The sequence below is a fragment of the Anabrus simplex genome, chromosome X (genome assembly GCF_040414725.1).
Source record: "Anabrus simplex isolate iqAnaSimp1 chromosome X, ASM4041472v1, whole genome shotgun sequence".
In the NCBI taxonomy this organism is placed as follows: Eukaryota; Metazoa; Arthropoda; class Insecta; order Orthoptera; family Tettigoniidae; genus Anabrus; species Anabrus simplex.
This window is the reverse complement of record NC_090279.1, coordinates 8,631,242-8,651,991: the sequence shown is the minus strand read 5'-3', so window position 1 is coordinate 8,651,991 and position 20,750 is coordinate 8,631,242. Positions and strand designations below refer to the sequence as shown.

The 20,750-nt window shown below is 36.4% G+C and overlaps 1 protein-coding gene across 1 annotated transcript in view; it reads right to left on the bottom strand.

Annotated features, from left to right (window-relative positions):
* The window catches only part of LOC136885913 (uncharacterized), a 151,000-nt gene that overhangs the window by 71,309 nt on the left and 58,941 nt on the right, over positions 1–20,750 (bottom strand). The window contains exon 4 of the mRNA XM_067158605.2: positions 10,292–10,387. Within this exon, the coding sequence (XP_067014706.2) occupies positions 10,292–10,387 (96 nt within the window). The remainder of the gene's footprint in view (positions 1–10,291; positions 10,388–20,750) is intronic.

The following is a 20,750-nucleotide window of genomic DNA, read 5'->3' as shown; positions in this document are numbered from 1 at the left end:
ATGCCGCTTGTAATCAACTAGAATTTTAACATTACATTTCTAATTCAACTTGTATTTAAAAGGATGAACCGTTATATATCTCACTTCAATTAATTGTGTTCCCACTACAATTATATAAGATATTCTACGCCAAGCGATGTTTATTAGCCGTGACATCTTACAAAGGTAACACTTTATTTCGTCTTCTGCAAAACATAACCACTAGAATATTCATTCCAGAACACATGAGGTATGCATAAATAATCTGAACGAGCAAGTTAAGTGTCAACTGACATTTAAATAGGCATGGTTGGAGCACATATTTATGTGCTGTTTTAGTTTCGGTGTGTGTGTGACGTGTGTGCATGTGTATGTATGTGAGGAAGCCCACTGTTACAAGAAGCCTGCAAGACAAAGAACAAGGGGAATTATCATGCTGCTTGCAAGAGAAATCTCTACTTTCATCATGGTTTACCTTGCAACGGATATGCCTTCCGGAATGTGCTACTAAAATGGGAGATTCCAACACACGCTAAAGGGTGCTAAAGGGACAAATAGTGAGACACTGCCAGCCAGGACTGAATCAAATTCCATCATAAAAATGTAAGTGCCCTTTTTAAATATTAATTTCCCTTCAGGAAGACTTACTTCTCGATATAATATTTTCTATTACTTTGTGTTCTTACAGAGCCTTATCACTTCTGATCTAGGGCCGATGACCTTCGATATTAGACCCCTTAAAATAACAAGAAAGCAGCTTCTGATCTATTTATTGGTGTTAGTAAATTTTGTGAATGATTGAAATACACTCATGTCCATAAAATTTAGGACACCTTGAAAGACTAGGGATAGGAAGTTCACATTCACAGGAAATGTGCATTAGTATGTTCTGAAGAAAAGGTTAGCATTTGAACCATGTCGACCCTCAGGTTGAAAGTCCACATCGGTATCTCTGCGCACCACCACCGACAGTTAAATTGTTCCTGCGGCTATTGTATTGCTATAGATCGAAGGTAATGGATCAGTGTGACTTGAGACGACATGCAGGATGCCTCGCAGACGTATGCAAGAAAAGTACTGTCAAATGAGTGAGTTTCAAAGAGGGCGTATTATTGGCATGAATGTGATGGATCTATCAGAGAAATTGCTGATTGTGTGCGAAGAAGTGTGTCGGCAGTGCAATGCGTGTGTAAAGAACGTTCAAAGAAGGCCGTAGAACACAACGAGATGGGTCTGGTCACACCACCCAGACCACCCCACGCCGCCACCACACCCCAAGAAGATCGCCACCTCATTAGAATGGCATTGCAGCATATATCTACGTCCTCCTCGGCTCTGGCGCAATAGTGGAACAGTGCAACATATCGTATAATATCAGGAGTGACAGTCCATCACTGTTTATTACGATCTGCTTGCCGCCGCGTTGTCCACTTCTCCGCCTACCCTTGACTAATGTGCGTGAACATGCTGGACTTTTCTTTTGCTATTGGCTTTATGTCGCACCGACACAGATATGTCTTATGGCGACGATGGGACAGGAAAAGGCTAGGAGTGGGAAGGAAGCGGCCGTGGCCTTAATTAAGGTACAGCCCCATCATTTGCCTGGTATGAAAATGGGAAACCACGGAAATCCATCTTCAGGGCTGCCAACAGTGGGGTTTGAACCTACTATCTCCCGAATACTGGATACCAGCCGCACTTAAGCGACTGCAGCTATCGAGCTAGGTAACATACTAGACTGCAATGGTGTAAGGAACGACGTCACTGGGGACAGGAATGGCAGCAGATAGTGTTTTCGGACGAATCCAGGTTCTGTTTGAAAATGATGGCCACATTTTGGTTCGCTGCAAACAGGAGGGCGGCATCACAATGACTACATTCGCACAAGACATACAGCGCCCAATCAAGGCCTTATGGTGTGGGGTGTTATTGGGTACAACCACAAATCCAAGTTGGAGCGTGTCCAGGTAACTGTTACCAGTTTGACGTACGTGAATGACATCCTGCGACCCGTAGCCATACCCCTTCTATACGACACCGCAGACGCCATATTTCAACATAACAATGCGTGTGGGTATGTTTTCCTTGTGTAATTTAGGTAAGGATATGGCCATGGGAATAATAGGGTTCATGTGGATTAGTCTTTGCTGCTCTTGTTCATTGAATAAGAAAACTGAATTCTTTATTAGTGTTTTTAAATTTCGTTATTTCTGGTTGTAGGTTCCTTGTTGACTATTGAAAATGTCGCAACTGCAAGAAAGTTTTCAGTTTTTGTAATATATTTGTTCCTGTCTAATAAAATTGTGGTCCCTCCTTTGTCCGCTTAACTTACTATGATGTTATTGTAATTAGTTTTGGTTTTTAATCCTTGAATTAGATTTGTATGGTTGGAATCAGAAGTTTTATTTAACACCTTAGTCACTGTCTGTAATTTTGTTTTTATTTTTAACCTGGTATCGTTTTGTAAATCTAAGGGGAGTTTCAAATTATTCAACTCAACCTCCGCTATAGTAGTGTTGATCACATCCCTTTCTTTTCGTGTACTGGGCCAATTATGCTGTATTCCTTTGCTTAACAGGTAAATTTCTTTTTCTGAGAAGTTTGTTTTTGTCATATTATGACCATGGCTGTTGAGTTGTTAAAAGGTGGAATTCTTTTTATTTTTTCGACGTTCTTGTTGAGTAACTGTAGCTGAGTTTCCTTTAAGTACCATCAGAAAGTTTATTATCTAAAGTCGTTTGTTTCCTGCTTACGGTGTCATTTATCTTGTAATCTACATGTAGCTGAAAGGAACTCCATTCTACTGGGGATATGGGTTGAGATACTGCTAAGTGTATCTTGTTTAAATGTAAACTTAATTGTGACTTCTTTTGAAAGAATGTTTTGATTTCGTCCTTAAGCCAGATTACATTGGTTCTATTTTGGGTTTTAGTTAAATTGGGAGCAGGTAAGCCTTTCCTCTGAACATGTCTCAAAATGTAGGGACCAAATTTAGTCGTAGACATTCTTTTAAATAAGCTGCCTTGATTTATTTTACAGACCTTTACCTTTAGTTTGAGGTATTTGTTTAACTTATAGGGAGCCTGGTTGGCTGTGACATTACATGTTGCATATCTCATGACTGGTCCGTGTTAAAATGTCACTAATTTAACAATGTTACAAAAGTTTATTGAGATCCACATATTCAATACATGTAGGGTTCGTAAAATTAAGATTTACATCTTGTCATACTAATTTAATGGGACATGTTTTGCCCATTGCATGGGCATCATCAGCCATGATCTCATGCCTAAAGAATAAAAATGAGGATCCTGAATACTCAAGTCAAAGTGTTACATAGAGAAACAAGTGTGTTATAAAAATGAGGAAACTTGATGAAAGTTCACAAACCACAATTTACACAATAAAACATGTTTTAAAAATATGAGTGAGAATAATGGTTAATGTTGGTGCAGCCTCAAATTAATATCTTAAAAACACTTTTCAAAATAGCCAATCTGTCCATATTAATATGAATGATAAGAATGCCTATAGCTAAAAATATGGTTTAAGGCAACTCAATTTGAAGTCATAGAATGGTTACTATGAACCTTAAGTAGTTAAATCATTGAAAGATGACACTGAATATTCATGCAGAAGCTTGTAGTGTTATCATAGAGTGTACAGCTGTGTGACTGATGGAGTTATTTTTGTTATTAAACCTGTATTTGTAAGGTGAGTCCACAGCTAAAAAAATCAAGGCCTTCCTGCAAACAACCCTCAGAAAACCAACTCTTCACACAACTGCAGGCATGGGACTAGGGTAACCAACTGAAAATTTCCAAAAGCAGGACATTGCTAAGCAAAAAGCACGACATTTAAGAAAAATGCCTGACAATTTCAATCAATAAAAAAATTATAGATATATTACATACAACTTGTTACAAAAGGAAATACCTTACTTAATGAACAGTCCTTGCTGCAGTTTATATCCTTGAAGCTGTATTTTTCAACAGAACCTACTTTTGAAAGAAGACACGAGTTATTTTCTTGAAGTACATATTTATAAAATTCTTCACATGATACATCTTTGAAATTGAACTTCACAAGTAACATTCCTTTCACTGATTCTACCAACAAACGGTTCCTTTCCTTTGTCCATTGGGCATTTATGAATGAAAACACACGTTCAGTGAAAGCATTGCTGCCTCGTATGGTAAAGAAAAACTGGCAAGTATTCAAAAGTTCAGAAAATACCTCAATGTTCTGGCACTTATTAAAAAAAAGCACACCAATGTTGGTCTAGTGTTGTATCTTTATCCAAAGTTGAAGTTTTAGATTAAGCCCTTACGTTGCAGAACTGGCCGAATAATTTTGAATCATCTATTTCTACACCTTTTGACTGTGAGTACTGAATACATAGTACAATATCATCAAAGCTGAGGTCTTTAATGTTTTGAAGTTTCAACCATTTGAAACACTTGAATTCCTCTATAGGATGCATCCATTTATCCAGGTTTCATACAAACAAGATACATTCTCCATAAACACTTTGCATTCTTTATCCAAACCATCTTCTGAAAATGTATTTAACATCTGTCTAACTTTAAGGGGAATGAACTGACCTTCAAGTATGCCTTTCAATGGAGATTGGACAGATTCTAATAGTTCAAGCACTTCTACGACTGAATTATGTTCTTTCTCAAGTGACAAAATTTTATAGTGAAAAAATTTGCATGGTTGAAGAATGAATCAAAATATAGAGCTCTCAAAAGTCATTTTCAAGGAAGTTTCTAATTGATGAAGGCACTGACTTCCTACCCTGAGAAAGAAAGTAGGATTTCAGAGCTGGGAACAATTGCAGGATTCTTTCAACTGCTGGATACAATATTAACCACCTAGTCATAGAATGATTTACAAGCTGTGGATAATTTACATCAACAAATTCAAAAACGTCTTTCAGTTGCTGAGTGTGCACCACATATACATGAAAGAAGTTGAAAATTTTCATCACCACAGACTCAATATCAACAGGAAGAGCATCTGCTCCATGTTGCAAACAGTTATGTAGAATGTGAGCAGGACATCCAACACCTACTATGTTTTCATTCAAGCCTTTTTTGAGAGCAGAGAATACATTCTTCCCTTCCCTGCATGCATGGCCTCCAAAATTGACATTGGCATTATCTCCAGAAAATTCAATGTATCTAGATGTAATTATACGCTTTTTGAGATTGTCTGACATATAGGAGGAAATACATTCAGAACTTTCATATGGACATGCTTGTAAATCAAGAACTTTTATATGAATGCCATTATTTTTGCAATGAAAGAATTGGATGACAATTGGAAACAACTTTAGTGCACCATGATTGCTTGCATCTGTTCCTAGGCCAAAAAATGGAACTTTATCGTTAAGAGTTTCAATTATAATATCTGTTGAGTGAGGAGCAATAACATTATTTATTATGGCTTCTGTTCTAGTTCTTGCACAGGTCAGTTTCTGTGCTACTTCAGAACCTAAGAACATACTCTTATTCAATTTAGCTGTGCAGTCCATTGATTTGTACGACTGGTGATGGAAAACTGTATGAAATGACATTGTAGCTTCTGCGGCATGAACTTTTTTATCATCTGGTGAATATTTGGGAGCGACAAATGATGACACTGAACATGATATTGACCTAGTTCTCACCGTCTTTTTGTGTTTTTCACTGTTAATGTGTCCTTCCGAGTCACCATCACCTTTGCATCCGACATTAACATTACTATCACACACTGCACATTTCGCTTCACTTTCACTGCGTCCGTGAGTAAAGCAAGGATACTTATGTTTTAGTTTATCCGAAATCATACACTGTCTTTTTTTAGATTCACTCCTTTCAGGTTGCAGAGATGACATACCAGTACGTAATAGGATGCAATGAGATTAATATTTCACTCTACTCACTGCATACTCGCACTATAATTTACAACGACAACCAGATAACCAAACATGATAGCTGCAAATCATATGGCAAGCACATGTAAACTGTATCTCTCGACACTTCCGGTTTCTCTCAACATAAACGTGGAAATGAAGCGCGTTGATTGGTTGATCAATGCCTGGACTTCGAGTTCAATATATCAAATATTAGTATTACATATTTCCACCCTCGGAAGTAGCGCCCTGAGCACATGGAGTTGATATACGATACAATAACATGCTGACTTCAGTCTAAAACGTAAGTGAGCATTCTTGTAATGAAAAAAAGGACAATGTCGATAAATTAGAAATGCCGGCCGGACATAACCAAAATGACTGAAAAGTTTGCCGGATGGTTGGTAACACTACGTGGGACTGACATGGCATTTCACCAGTCCTGCAGCACCACACTTCGGTGGAATCTGGGGAGCAGCTGTCAAGAGTCTGATATCACCTCAAAAGAGTGATGGTTTCTTATCGCTTCACCAACAAAGAATGGACAACACATACATCCTCTCACCAAATATTTTACAGACATGCTTTACTTGTGTACATCGTCGTTTGTGAACTTACAACAAGTTTCCGCACTGTTATAGCACACGTTTCCCTATGTAACACTTTGACTAGAGTAATGAGGATCCTGATTTTTATCCTTTAGGCATGAGATCACGGCTGATGATGCCCATGAAATGGGCGAATCCTGTCCCATTAAATTAGTATGACAAGATGAAATCCTAATTTTAAGAACCCAACGTGTATTGAATAGGTGTATCTCAATAAAGTTTTCTAACAACACACAGAGTGAAATTAAAGTCCACTGTTTGTATTGGAGTTGAACCCTGTAGACAAATGTTAGATTAATGTTGTGTAGGAAACTATCAACTCACATTAAGACTATAAATCCAATCATAGATCAAAAAGGCAATCTTCTTGTTGGCAGAAGACTGCACAATACTCCAACACTAGTGGAGTGGAAAGATTGGAAATTCTGTATCCATATCATCCCACAAGTATAATTATGATGGCGGTACATTTCCGACTACTTCATCCTGGCACTCAACTCTCTGAGAGAGAAGTTCAGGATCTCATCAGCAACAGGGAAGGAAAGAAGCCACACCCATGCACGTCTCAAGTATTCTAAGTTGAATGCACATAGCTCAGAACAATTGATGCGAAATACACACAGGGTGCATGTAATCCCTACATACCCATTCATTAAAACTAGCATAGACTATGCTCAATACTCATAAAAAATGGTGAGATTGAACAAGACAAGACTGCCTAGCTACCAAGGTTGTCTACATAGATATGATACCTGATCTCACCACAACATTTCTCTCCATACTTTACAGCGATAACTCCATGAACTTCTACGGAGCAGCTAAGGAAATCAAGGCCTTTCTGCAAAACCACCCTCAGAAAACCACTCTTCACACAACTACAGGCATGGGACTGACATGGCATTTCATCCTTCCTGCAACACCCCACTTTGGCAGAATCTGAGAAGCAGCTGTCAAGAGTCTGATATATCACCTCAGAGGAGTGATGGATTCTTATCGCTTCAACAACAAAGAATGGACCACTCTTACGACACATACTCACATCCTCTCACCAAAGCTAAATGATGACCCCTTTGACACTTCTTACATAACTACAACCCATTTCATTATAGGAGAGCCAATTACTACACTCTCTGATCATGATTATACTTCCTCTCCCATCAAAACCTTGCCCACATGGCTATATATTCAGCAGGCAACCCACAACTCCTGGAAGAGATGGTCAAATGAATTTCTCAATAAATGGACAATGAAATACCCCATAGTAACATAGTCATACTGAAAGAAGACGACACACATGCTATGAAGTGGACGATGGCAGTGATCAAATATGTACCCTGGTAGTGACAAATTCATTCATGTAACGAATGTTCAGGTGAGTAACGGTGAACTTACAAGGCCTATTCACAAACACTATCACTTACGAAGTATGAAAAAGAAAGGCAAGTTAACTCTTGAATGGCTTGTTTATTCATTTCATGTTTAAGTAACATTATAAGTCACAATGGACTAGTAACACCACAGACCACATTACGAAGAATAAGAATGTTTTTCATTTGCCATGATATGGTTACAGTGTGAGTAGTATGTAAGTGAATCCTCACAGTAAGCAACTTGTATCTACAAATAATTGTATTATCTAGAAGACAATCTATATATATAAAATAAGTTATATTAGAAAAATTGCTCAGAATTTGAAAAGAATAGCATTTCTGTATTGGTCATGTCCACAGTAACAAGGAAATGCACTTTTTACTTTTCCGTAATTTCTGTCTGTCTGTATGTACACGCATCACGAGAAAACCTGTGAAGAGAATTTAATGAAAATCGGTATGTAAAGTCGGGGGATGAGCCACTAAAATCTATGCTATAAATTATTTTATTCATGCTGAGTGAACTGGTAGTTTAGGGGAAGGCCTAAAATTTAATTATCAAATATTTGTATTATTAGTGGTCCTATCGATAAATGATACAAAAGTTATATAGAATTAAATTTCTGATCATTTATGCCGAGCCACGAGAAAATGGGTTAAAAGAAATTAATGAAAAATTGGTATATAGTGTCGGGGAATAAGAAGTTACAGTCTAAGCTATAAACAATTTTATTCAACCAGGATGAAATTGTAGTATAAAAGAAGGTGCCTAAGATTTAATTTTTAAATACCAATGTTATTGATCCTATAGAAATGTACCACATGACAAAAGTTATAGAGAACTCAACTTCCGATCATTTATGTTTTATTCAGTTTTACCGTACTGACTATGATAAGAGTGGTATTTTAGAGTTGGAAGGAAACTAAATCTGAAGGCCTACAATATTGAAAGCGCATAACATTGATCAAGAATAACAATACATTGACCATTGTTTGTTGTGCGTACCGACTATAACAGCCTGACTGAATATGCCGCGAAATATCAGGGAAGTTAGAAAACTTTCTTAATTAGCATGCCATTCCTCTGGTTCATAAATTTTCTGATACTGCTGGTACGTAACATACTGGTTCATCATAGAATTCCAGCTATCCGATCCCTACTCTGACGCGCTGTTTTGAATGAGCAGTGTGCACATGTAAGGCAGAGGCTGACTTAGTAGTAGCTAGAATTAGAATTTAGGCCTGTTCCAAATTATAGCACTACAATTCACTACATAACTGAAAATTTAACTCTGAAAAGAGCCGTATCTTCAGAAAAACTTCTTCCTCTTCACTTTTATTGAATTCTCCTCTGATTTGGAGAAAAATTTGCTTCCAAGTCAATATAGATTTTTCCACCGCCAGTGTAATGAATTGAGATTTTCTGACTCATCGGGCACTCCTAGGAAACAAGTTAGTAAAAGACCATAGTTTTTGCCCTGAGACTCTCCACTATTCGACACCCTCGCCGAATAAATACAAAGAGTGTTCACGGACCACACCTCTCTGCGGTTTGGTCATTTGAGCTCCAGAACTTTGGACTGTTAGATTAGCAGTGTAGAACTGTTTGTTAAAAGTGAGAAAATGTGTGGTATCTCATTTGATCGAGTGTTTCATATGAAAGCATTGCTTTTAATTGCGCCATTACTACTGACGTCATTGTAATGGCCTATGTTCATTTCAGTTGGGGAAACCATGAAGACGGTTTTTCTGATGATGTAAAAAGGCAGGTGAAGAGTGCCTACCATTATAACAAAAACTCCCCAACCTGATTGTAACTGATGGTAGGCAAGCGGGCCTACCATTACAATGAGTATTACCTAACCCAGTCTTCATACGAGAAAAGATGTTTGGTAACTTCCCAGTCATGTTTCTACGGTAACGTTAAGAGCTATGCAATTTAATACAATCTTGCTCACAACGTGTACACTACCTAATCTAGAATTCTGTATACAATGTAGAATTCCGTGGCAAAGCATGGGTAAAACAGCTAGTAATTAATATAATCAATAAGATTACAAAGGTGTTTAATTTGGAAGCAACTATTAAAATATCCTGTAACAGTAACAAAAGAATGTATCTTATAGCTACTTTGTGATAGAAAACATTAATGAAGTAAAAGTATTAGTAGAAATGCTACAGCTCCCAAATGGTATAGAGTAGAGGACTTTGGAGCAATCCTAACTGCTGTGCAATTCATAACACAAGATCGTGGAACAACTTGACGGAAAAGGGAAAATTAGGTAAGTAAACAGTCAATCTCATAAAAAAAGTATGTTTACCGTAGGACTATCAATCGTGTGCACTGACATGAAGGGTCAAACACTGATATCTGTTGAGCCATTTTCAAACTATTTTCATTATCAGACAATGGCTTATCAAATTATGTACATTACCTCAAGAGAGTTTTCCTGCATTGACCCTGGATCTGTCAACTCTGATTTAACTTCTTCTTTCAGAGCTATCACTTCTGGCACATGTTCAATATTCTCCTGTGGAAAATAAGATATATTTTAGGTATGCTCATAACACACATCTACAAATATAGCCACCAAAATGAGCCTGTTAATTCATTAATTGCCAGTATTACAGTTACTTTCAGAATTTCACTAATGTTTAAGGAAGATTTCTACCAGCAGAGGATTGTAGTAACAAAAGGCTGTATTGAGAATGGTGTTACTATTCTTGCTCACTCCTGATGTCAGAGAAAGAATTAGACTGAGAACAAAATATAAAATGAGAAACATTTTCTAGCCATTTCAGAAGATATCCTACCAGGGATGGGATTGGGGCTATCTTGCACAGAATTTGGAAGGAAGCAGCCATAGACATAAACACTAAATTGAATGAACTCTTTTGATATGCACAATCATATCAATCAAATCTTAAAGGTTGTTTGAACCACTTACAGGTGTTACAACTGTTCTAAATCATTTTTGTTCTCAGCATACATTTTGTCTCCAGGCAGATTAAAATACCTCGAATTATTGGAATCACATTCTCTACTCTGGTTTTGCCGAGCTCACAGGGGCTACATCAAGCATTATGACAGTTCTGTTTCAAACAGCATATATCATTGCTGCCAAGTGTAAAATAAAAAATAAACATAACAGAAGCAGGCTTATCACAGTCATATACCAGCAAAAGATGTGATGTAACCAAAACTGAAAGCAAATACAAATGAAATATTTTACTACTAAAATGATGTTATGCAGTGTTCTGTGGAGGACTATGGGGATGAGAACACTGTCAGTGGGGTCAGCAGCATTGTAGTGTACATCTGCAGTATCAGAAGCTCTTTCATGATATACTACAAGACATTTAAATTTATCCTTTGGATTCATAAAACCTTATCGGCACTAAAGGGGGGCGGGGAGGGACTGTGAACAAAAGCTTATGTTTTAATATAAGTTAACTTGCTAATAAAAGTGAATTAAAATATGAAGTTCTAGAATATACAAACTTACCCCATTCAATACCGAAGGAAGAGAACAGTAGCAGAACTAAGGAATGTATGAAAAGGATGCATAAAATGGAAAGGGAAATAATGAAAAAGAGGAAAGGAAGCTTTTTTAATGTGCCTTAAGTCCTCAAAGTGACAGAGCCCACTAAGAAGGGGCATATTAACTTTTTTCACTGCGCTATTTTTAAACAGAACAATTACAGAAGAATGCAACTCTTTTTTGTATTTTCCAAATGAACTGAAAATTATTTTTTTTTTAAAGATTAGTGACTTTCAACACCACCGCACTATTTCTAACTCAACTTTGGCAAATTAGCAGTAACATTTGACCTTGAAACACACATTACTGTGATACATCTCGAAACATGGAACTGGACACATTGCAGGCTGTCTTGCACAGTCCCTTTCCTTTCTTTGAACAGTTAGCTGATAATATGGAACAAACACACAATTAGGTTCGAGACTCTTGTCCTGCTGCTTTCCAAGAGAGTGCCTCTCCGTCAGGAGCGCTTGAGGTATGTGATCAAAAGGTCTTCCTCGTTTCGCCGGCGGACTGCGCTGATACTCTTGTAGAAGTCCCATCATGACAGATTTTCTGAAGTCGCGAGCAGTAATTGCCCTTTTTTTGAGGCCTATTGTACCATTATTCTTCCATTTATTAGTGCAGTTTCAATGAGAAAATACCACAAGACCTGATACCACTTGAGTTTCTTGTGTACAAATGCATAGTTTTCAGTAGATCAAATTTATCAACACCATACATTTCATAGCCGTAATTCACAACTAACTTGGTTTTTTCAACAGTTACGTAGCCACTTTCACCTTTTTATGACCTCTTCTGATCTTCACAATCTCAGATGTGTGAATGGTCGATAACATGTTTTACCGGCCAGTATCTTGCCATGCGCACGCTAGCATTTCTATGGATGGAAGGTGCGAGAACTTAGATTTTTTCCCTTTCTTCATTTTTAGGGTTTTCATATCTCGAGGTAGTCCTTTGCAATTAGATCTCACTGTCCCGCAGTACCTATGTTCTTCTCAGAAAGCTGGGTGGAAACCGCTGGGCTTGAAAAAAAATTGTCTTCACACACACAAATCTGCCAGTATACTCAAAACCCTCTGTCAGGCTTCTTATCACTTTCTCTCCCAATGATTTCCCACGCACTGACATTTCACTGTCCTTTCCTACATAAGTCTGAAACTTGCAAAGCTAACTACTTCTACTGTCGCTTAGTGACCACAAATTTACACCCCATTTTGTTGATGGGTTTGAAGTAAGGTATTGCTTACACAACAGCCTTCCTGTACATTTACCATAGACTTACCAACTGATAAGCATTTTCCAGGTGAATCATGCTCCAGGTACAAATTTTCTACAATAGAAATGACAGGTCTTATTTGAATAATAGATTATAACCTGGTGACCCCTTAGCAATGTGGTCTTCATTGTTACTGAAATGTATGATGAAGCTTCGTAATATCACTTACTGTAGCAGTAAGCCATTATTGTTTGGAAAAGTAAGTCTCTAATGCTGATTTACGGCACAATCCCATCCCAATATCAATAGCCAGCATTGCCTGAATATCTTCTATTTTGCATTCAGTCCATCGACTATACCTCGAACACGGAGGAAAATAAAATGTTTCATCTAAACACTACTCAGCATGTTTATATGATTCCATTACTGTGTGCTCAAACACTGAACGTGACATAAATTGAAGAACTATTTTGCATGGGTCATCAAAATGCAAAACTTCGCTTTTCACTGTTATATCAAAATTAGCCCCATCACATAATTTCATTTTTATAATTCATATGTCATCTCTAATATCCTACCAGACCGATACAAAATTAAGATCTACCTCCTTGGCACTTTCTTTCCAACAACCACTTTGCACATCATCACTTGTTTCACTGCCCACATTTACTGAACAGGCGGAATAGTAATCGGCCACTAAACGATTTAAGATTTCTTCACTGTCATTACTAATGTAGTTCTACCCGCTCACAGCTGCTGAGTGAAGCCCGCAACCGGCCAGACAGCTGACAGGAATGTTGACGGGTGGGCAGGTGAAAGATAAGAAATAAACATAGGTCCAGTATTGGCGGCAATGTTTTCAAACAATGCTTAGTACATAGTCAATACATGACTATAGATGTTTGTATTCTGAAATGCACCTTTATTAAAGAAGTACACGGAAACTATAGCCGGAAAGTACAAAGTCGACAAAAGTCGATTACCACAGCAAATTCTATTGTGAAGTAAGTCGACAAAAGTCGACTTCTGCTGCGAAAGAGTTAATGAGAATTTTCTCAGAATCATTCATTCTAGAGCCCTTACATATGGTTCTCTATAAAACATAGAGTCTGAGCTGTATTTGAGGAATAAAATGAGCTAATCACTATTCTGCCTTTCTAAATGAATTCAGTGTGTAAGCAAAGTACTTATTTTGAGAGAACGTACATCCAGATTTTGAGCTACTTTATCTCTCGCATCCCATAAGCAAATCTGTTCTTTCCTTAACACACATATCTTCCAGCACATTGTGGATGTGATGGTAAAACAGAGTAATCACACCTGTGTTAATATTTTGTTTAGCAGACTGGTGTATCCAGTCTCAAAGACAGTGATGATAGACTTGTGATTTAACTTCTTCTACACTAATTATGATAGGAGTAATATTTTTTAACATGTGGTGCTAATTGTAGTTCAATAGTGTTGGAAGATATTAAATTTTTTTTATAGTACAATGGGCCAACCATCCTCTATTATAATCATAGGGGAAAAATAGAAGATGTGTAACCCCTAAACCAAAGTAGAAACGATACCGACAACAAAAAGTACAGAATAATCTAACCCCAACCGTAACACACTCCCTAACAGTTTCCGATATTGGCATACATTTCCTTAACATAATTTTCATATATGTACAAGACCTCCTCTGCGAACCATGTGACCTTGATTTATGAATTTCTTGATTAATGAATTTCATTTTCCGTATTGACATTTACCAATCTTCATAAAAGGAAAGAAAAATTCCACCTAATCAATACATTTATTTTCTTGTAAAGTATTACAATCTAGGACCGGTTTCGACCCTTCATAGGTCATCCTCAGCTATATCAGAATCACATTTGCATTTCTATGTTATACCTCTGAAAGACCTTCATGATATATTGTTTCATAATTTTCAGTGAAAACTTATCTTAAAAACAAATTTCTAAGCGTTGTGTTAAAATTAAAAATTAAAATTACAAAACTTTGTCTATTATATACATGCCCTTGGGCTGACAGAATGCATCCTTGGGTTGATTAAGCATCTATCTTTGGTATTGTTGCTTATTCTGTTGAATCGAATCCCTTTTATACTTATGTACAATCGTGAATAGACTATCAGTAAAATTTGATAAATAAAGCTTGCGTGATAATTATAATAAAATATCATGTTACATCTTTATACCTTATTACTGGAGTGATATTATTTTAGGCAAAATATAAATGCGTGTTAACCTCTATACAATATTTTTACATAAACACACTAATATATTTTAAAGTCTATTCATTGTACTTTAAAGTCTAAAATACTTATTGCTTTGGATCTTGCGCTGTTATGTGGTAAAATATTATAACAATTTGTCTTATATAACATCAGACATTGATAATATTTAAATATGCCGTGTATGGTTGGCTTTTAAATCTAATGATTAAATGTCAGTTCCTTCTTGCATAAAATTACAAGTTTCATATTATGTTGATTACGTATTGTATAAAACATAAATGTCTATTAAATTGAATGCTTATCATTTACTACAGAAGTTTTAAAAACACTTGAATGTCTAGTAATATAGTCAGTGTGTTTAGTGACACTGAAACGTGTTGGCCTTCATTCTTGCGTTATATTTCCATAATTTGCCTTTTTATATGTCGAATGTTAGTCTTTATAGGTTCCATTTGTAAATAACAGCACTTTCCTATAATTGTGAAATGGATCAATATAAGCTTGATACGTGTTAAATTATGGAATATATGTGTGATTCAGTTCTGGCCTAACTTCTGGAGTTTACTCCCATCAAATGCCGTAAGATTGTGGTGGTTCCTTTCCCTTTTTTAAGGCTGGTAAAGTCTGTAAGCCAAAATGAATGAAGTGAGTTAGATTTCAATAGAAGTGTAATATTGTGTGAATTTGTAAAGCCTGAATTAATTTACTTACTGCTGGATGTTTGAAATGCAAGTTTCTTGGCCGTTTGACGAGTAATGTACCTCGTACTGATGGTTCTAGTGTTGTCTGTTGTGAGAGGGGCGGAGGGATAAGTAGGGGAGGTTGTTACGTGTGTATGGGCGGAGTCACTGAGGTTCGCTGTCTGCACCGTAGCTTGTGTATGACGTCGTCTGTTGACTATTTTGACGTAGTCATTTTTTAAGATAGGAACGATTTTATTGAACAAAATATTAGTTTTTTCAGATAACTCATTTATGTTATAATTAGGATTTGCATACTGACCTAGTGTTATATATAATTCTTCACTTATATTAAGCAAAGGACCTTTAGGTTCTACATTTAATATTTTTAAATCGTTATTTATGTCCGTAAAATTGTGCTTATATTCATGCATATGTTGCCCTATTGCCGAGAAATGATTATGCCTAATTGCGTTTACGTGCTCATTATATCTAGTCGTGAAATTCCTGCCCGTACGCCCCACATAACTTGTTAAACAGTTGTTACATTCCATTCGGTAGACTCCTGATTGAAGATATTTGTTACTACTATTTACTGATTTGCTATTATATATGACATGCCTATTATTTTGTGTAGTCTTAAATGCTATTTTAATGTTATGCTTCCTCAGAACATTGGTTAGTGAATATACGCCCGTATTATTGAAAGTGAAAGTTGCGTAATTTTTTCTGGGTTGATCTGTTTTAGTCAGAGTGGTGTTGGGTCGTGATTTGAACTTATGAATGATGGAATTAACCATTTCTTTTCTATAACCATTTTTTGAGCTATTTCGTGAATTAGTTGTAGTTCATCTTTGAGATCTGCTTTTCACATCGGTATATTAAACGCTCTATAAATCATACTTTGATATGCTGCTTTTTTATGTGGATTAGGGTGATTAGAATCTATTTTTATGGTGTTTATTGTATGTGTAGGTTTCCGGTAAATTTTGAAGGTGAGATGTTTTTCGTGTCTAGTAACCGTTAGATCTAGGTAATTTAGTTGTCCGTTACTCTCAGATTCCTTGGTGAATTGTATACATGTATCTATGGCATTTATTTTATCCAATATTGCATTTTCGTTGGTTGTTCTGTTGTCGATGATGACGAATACATCATCCACAAATCTGCACCAGAAAGATATTCCTTCAATTTTACTAAATGCAGTATGTTCTAAGTAGTCTAAGTATATATCTGCTATTATCCCGGAGGCGGGTGATCCCATAGGTAGACCTGTTTGTTGGTAAATTGTATCGTGAAATTTAAAGAAATTGTTATTGACTGCAAATTTGAGTAATATCATAAATTCCTCAATTTCCAATGTGCTTAATTTACTATATGTTTTGAGATTAGTTCTGATTATGTTTAAGGTTTTGTCAGTGGGGATATTTGCATACATGTTTGTTACATCATAGGAGGCTATGGAATGATATTTATCTAACTTAAAGTTCTTTGTTTTGTTGCAAAAATCTATGGAATTTCGTATGCTGTTATTAGCTTGAAAGGAATAGTGATTTTTTTAGAAATTTCTGAATAAATTTAGAGAGATTATATGTGGGACTATATCTATAATTTACTATGGTTCTCATAGGGGTATTTTCTTTGTGAATTTTGGGAAGAGCTTTAGCATTCGGTAACTGGGGGTTCATTATTATTAAGCTATTTGCTTCTGCTTCGGTGAGTAAAAGACGTGTGTTCTTAAGCAAGTTTTTTAGATTTCTTTGTACTGTAATTGTGGGGTCTTTACGTATTGTGCGGAATGTGTTATTATTGAAACATTCTTTTGTTTTTTGAATGTACATATCTTTGTTCATAATTACCGTTGTGTTCCCTTTGTCGGCTTTTGTTATCAGGAGATTATCATGTTTGACCTTTTCTTTTAGGCTATTAATGTGTGTTTTGTCCATTTTATTGCTATTAGTTATGTTTTCTTGTATTCTGTTGATGTACTGCGCGAGGTTTTTTACAATATTGTGTCTAACTTCCTCACGTATTTCATGCGGAATTCTCTGTATGGCTAATTCTGTTTCTGCTATTGCGGTAGTAACGTTCTGTAGTACTGAGGCGTTATTCCAGTTATGTTTTGGTCCTTTGCTTAAAACTTCATACTCTGCTTTACTGAATATTGTATCCGTGAGATTTTTTAATGGTGGGTAAAATTGATGCATTCTATCTCCTGTGGACTGAGCTAAGTTATTATTTTCTGTAAGGTGAGTCACCTGTTTTTCTTTCTGAGTTCGTTTCAAGGTTTCTAATGTCTTGTCTAGGGTGTTCTGTTTTTTTATGGCTAGATGTTCAATTTTCTCATTCGCAACATGTTGGAAGTGATCCCAATAGCTAGGTGGTAGCTCTTGGGATACTTTCAAATGTAAAGGGTATAGTATATTATTCAAGTGTTGTTTTTTACGATAAAAAAATTTTATTTCAGTTTTTATCCAGATTTTATTGGTTTTCTTTAAAGTGTCACGTGTCTGTCTTGTGTTTCTATGTTGTTATATTTAGTTAAAAACTTTGGAATTAGGTCATGAGCGAGGCATTCTTTCAAAAATGCGATGTTCTTAATTGTATTCATTAATTTAATTCTGATATTCCTATATTTATATGCTTGACTCTTTGCCTGGTTGGCGTAAACATCTTGATTTATGAATTTCATTTTCCGTATTGACATTTACCAATCTTCATACAAGGAAAGAAAAATTCCACCTAATCAATACATTTATTTTCTTGTAAAGTATTACAATCTAGGACCGGTTTCGACCCTTCATAGGTCATCCTCAGCTATATCAGAATCACATTTGCATTTCTATCTTATACCTCTGAAAGACCGTCATGATATATTGTTTCATAATTTTCAGTGAAAACTTATCTTAAAAACTTACAAATTTCTAAGCGTTGTGTTAAAATTAAAAATTAAAATTACAAAACTTTGTCTATTATATACATGCCCTTGGGCTGACAGAATGCATCCTTGGGTTGATTAAGCATCTATCTTAGGTATTGTTGCTTATTCTGTTGAATCGAATCCCTTTTATACTTATGTACAATCGTGAATAGACTATCAGTAAAATTTGATAAATAAAGCAATAAGTATTTTAGACTTTAAAGTACAATGAATAGACTTTAAAATATATTAGTGTGTTTATGTAAAAATATTTTATAGAGGTTAACATGCATTTATATTTTGCCTAAAATAATATCACTCCAGCAATAAGGTATAAAGATGTAACATGATATTTTATTATAATTATCACGCAAGCTTTATTTATCAAATTTTACTGATAGTCTATTCACGATTGTACATAAGTATAAAAGGGATTCGATTCAACAGAATAAGCAACAATACCTAAGATAGATGCTTAATCAACCCAAGGATGCATTCTGTCAGCCCAAGGGCATGTATATAATAGACAAAGTTTTGTAATTTTAATTTTTAATTTTAACACAACGCTTAGAAACTTGTTTTTAAGGTAAGTTTTCACTGAAAATTATGAAACAATATATCATGAAGGTCTTTCAGAGGTATAAGTTAGAAATGCAAATGTGATTCTGATATGGCTGAGGATGACCTATGAAGGGTCGAAACCGGTCCTAGATTGTAATACTTTACAAGAAAATAAATGTATTGATTAGGTGGAATTTTCTTTCCTTTTATGAAGAACCATGTGACCTTGCCGCGGTGGGGAGGCTTGCGTGTCCCAATGATGCAGATAGTTGAGCCGCAGGTGCAACCATATCGGATGGGTATCTGTTGAGAGACCAGACTGACGAATGGTTCATCGAAAGGGGGGTAGCAGCCTTTCGGTAGTTGCAAGGGCGGCAGTCTAGATGATTGACTGATACGGCCTTGTAATAATACTCAACATGGGTTAGCTGTGTTGATACTGCTACACAGCTGAAAGCAATGGGAAACTACAGCCGTAACTAACTCCCGAGGACATACAGCTCTCTCTGTATGAATGATGTACTGATGATGGCTTCCTCCCGGGTAACATATTCCAGAGGTAAACTACTCCCCCATTCGGATCTCCGGGTAGGGACTACACGAGAGGGGGCGATCATCAGGAAGATGGATACTGACATTCTGCGAGTCAGAACGTGGAATGTTAGAAGTTTGAAACATTGTGGTAGGTTAGAGAATCTGAAAAGGGAGATGGATAGGCTAAAGTTAGTTGTAGTTGGTATAAGTGAAGTACGTTGGCAGGAAGAACAAGATTTTTGGTCAGGCGACTACCAAATTATCAACACAAAATCAAACAGGGGAAATGCAGGAGCTGGTTTAATAATGAATAAGAAAATAGGGCAGCGGGTAAGCTACTATGACCAGCATAGTGAAAGAATTATTGTCGTCAAGATAGACACCAAACCAATGCCCTCCACAATAGTGCAGGTCTATATGCCTACTAGTTCAGCAGATGATGAAGAAATCGAAAGAATATATGAGGAGATAGAAGATTTAATACAATATGTTAAAGGTGACAAGAATCTAATTGTGATGGGAGACTGGAATGCAGTGGTAGGCCAAGGAGGAGAAGGTAGTACAGTAGGAGAATTTGGAAAGGGACAAAGGAACGAAAGAGGAAGTCGGCCGGTTGAATTCCGCACTGATCATAATTTAGCCCTTGCCAATACTTGGTTCAAACACCACAAACAACGGTGTATACGTGGACGAGACCTGGAGACACTGGAAGGTATCAAATAGACTTCATTATGATTGGGCAGAGATTCAGAAACCAGGTGTTGGACTGCAAAACTTTCCCAGGAGCAGACGTGGACTCTGACCACAACTTGTTGGTCATGAAATGCCATCTGAAGTTGAAGAAATTGAAGAAAGGAAAAAAATGCAAAAAGATGGGATCTAGACAAGAAGAAAGAAAAGAGTGTGAGGGATTGTTTCAAGGAACATGTTGCACAAGGACTAAATGAAAAGGCTGAAGGAAACACTATAGAGGAAGAGTGGAGAGTCATAAAAAATTAAGTCAGTAGGGCTGCTGAAGAAATGTTAGGAAGGAAGAAAAGATCAACTAAGAATCAGTGGATAACTCAGGAGATACTAGACCTGATTGATGAATGACGAAAATACAAGAATGCTAGAAATAACGAGGGCAGAAAAGAATACAGGCGATTAAAGAATGAAGTGGATAGAAAGTGCAAGGTAGCTAAGGAAGAATGGCT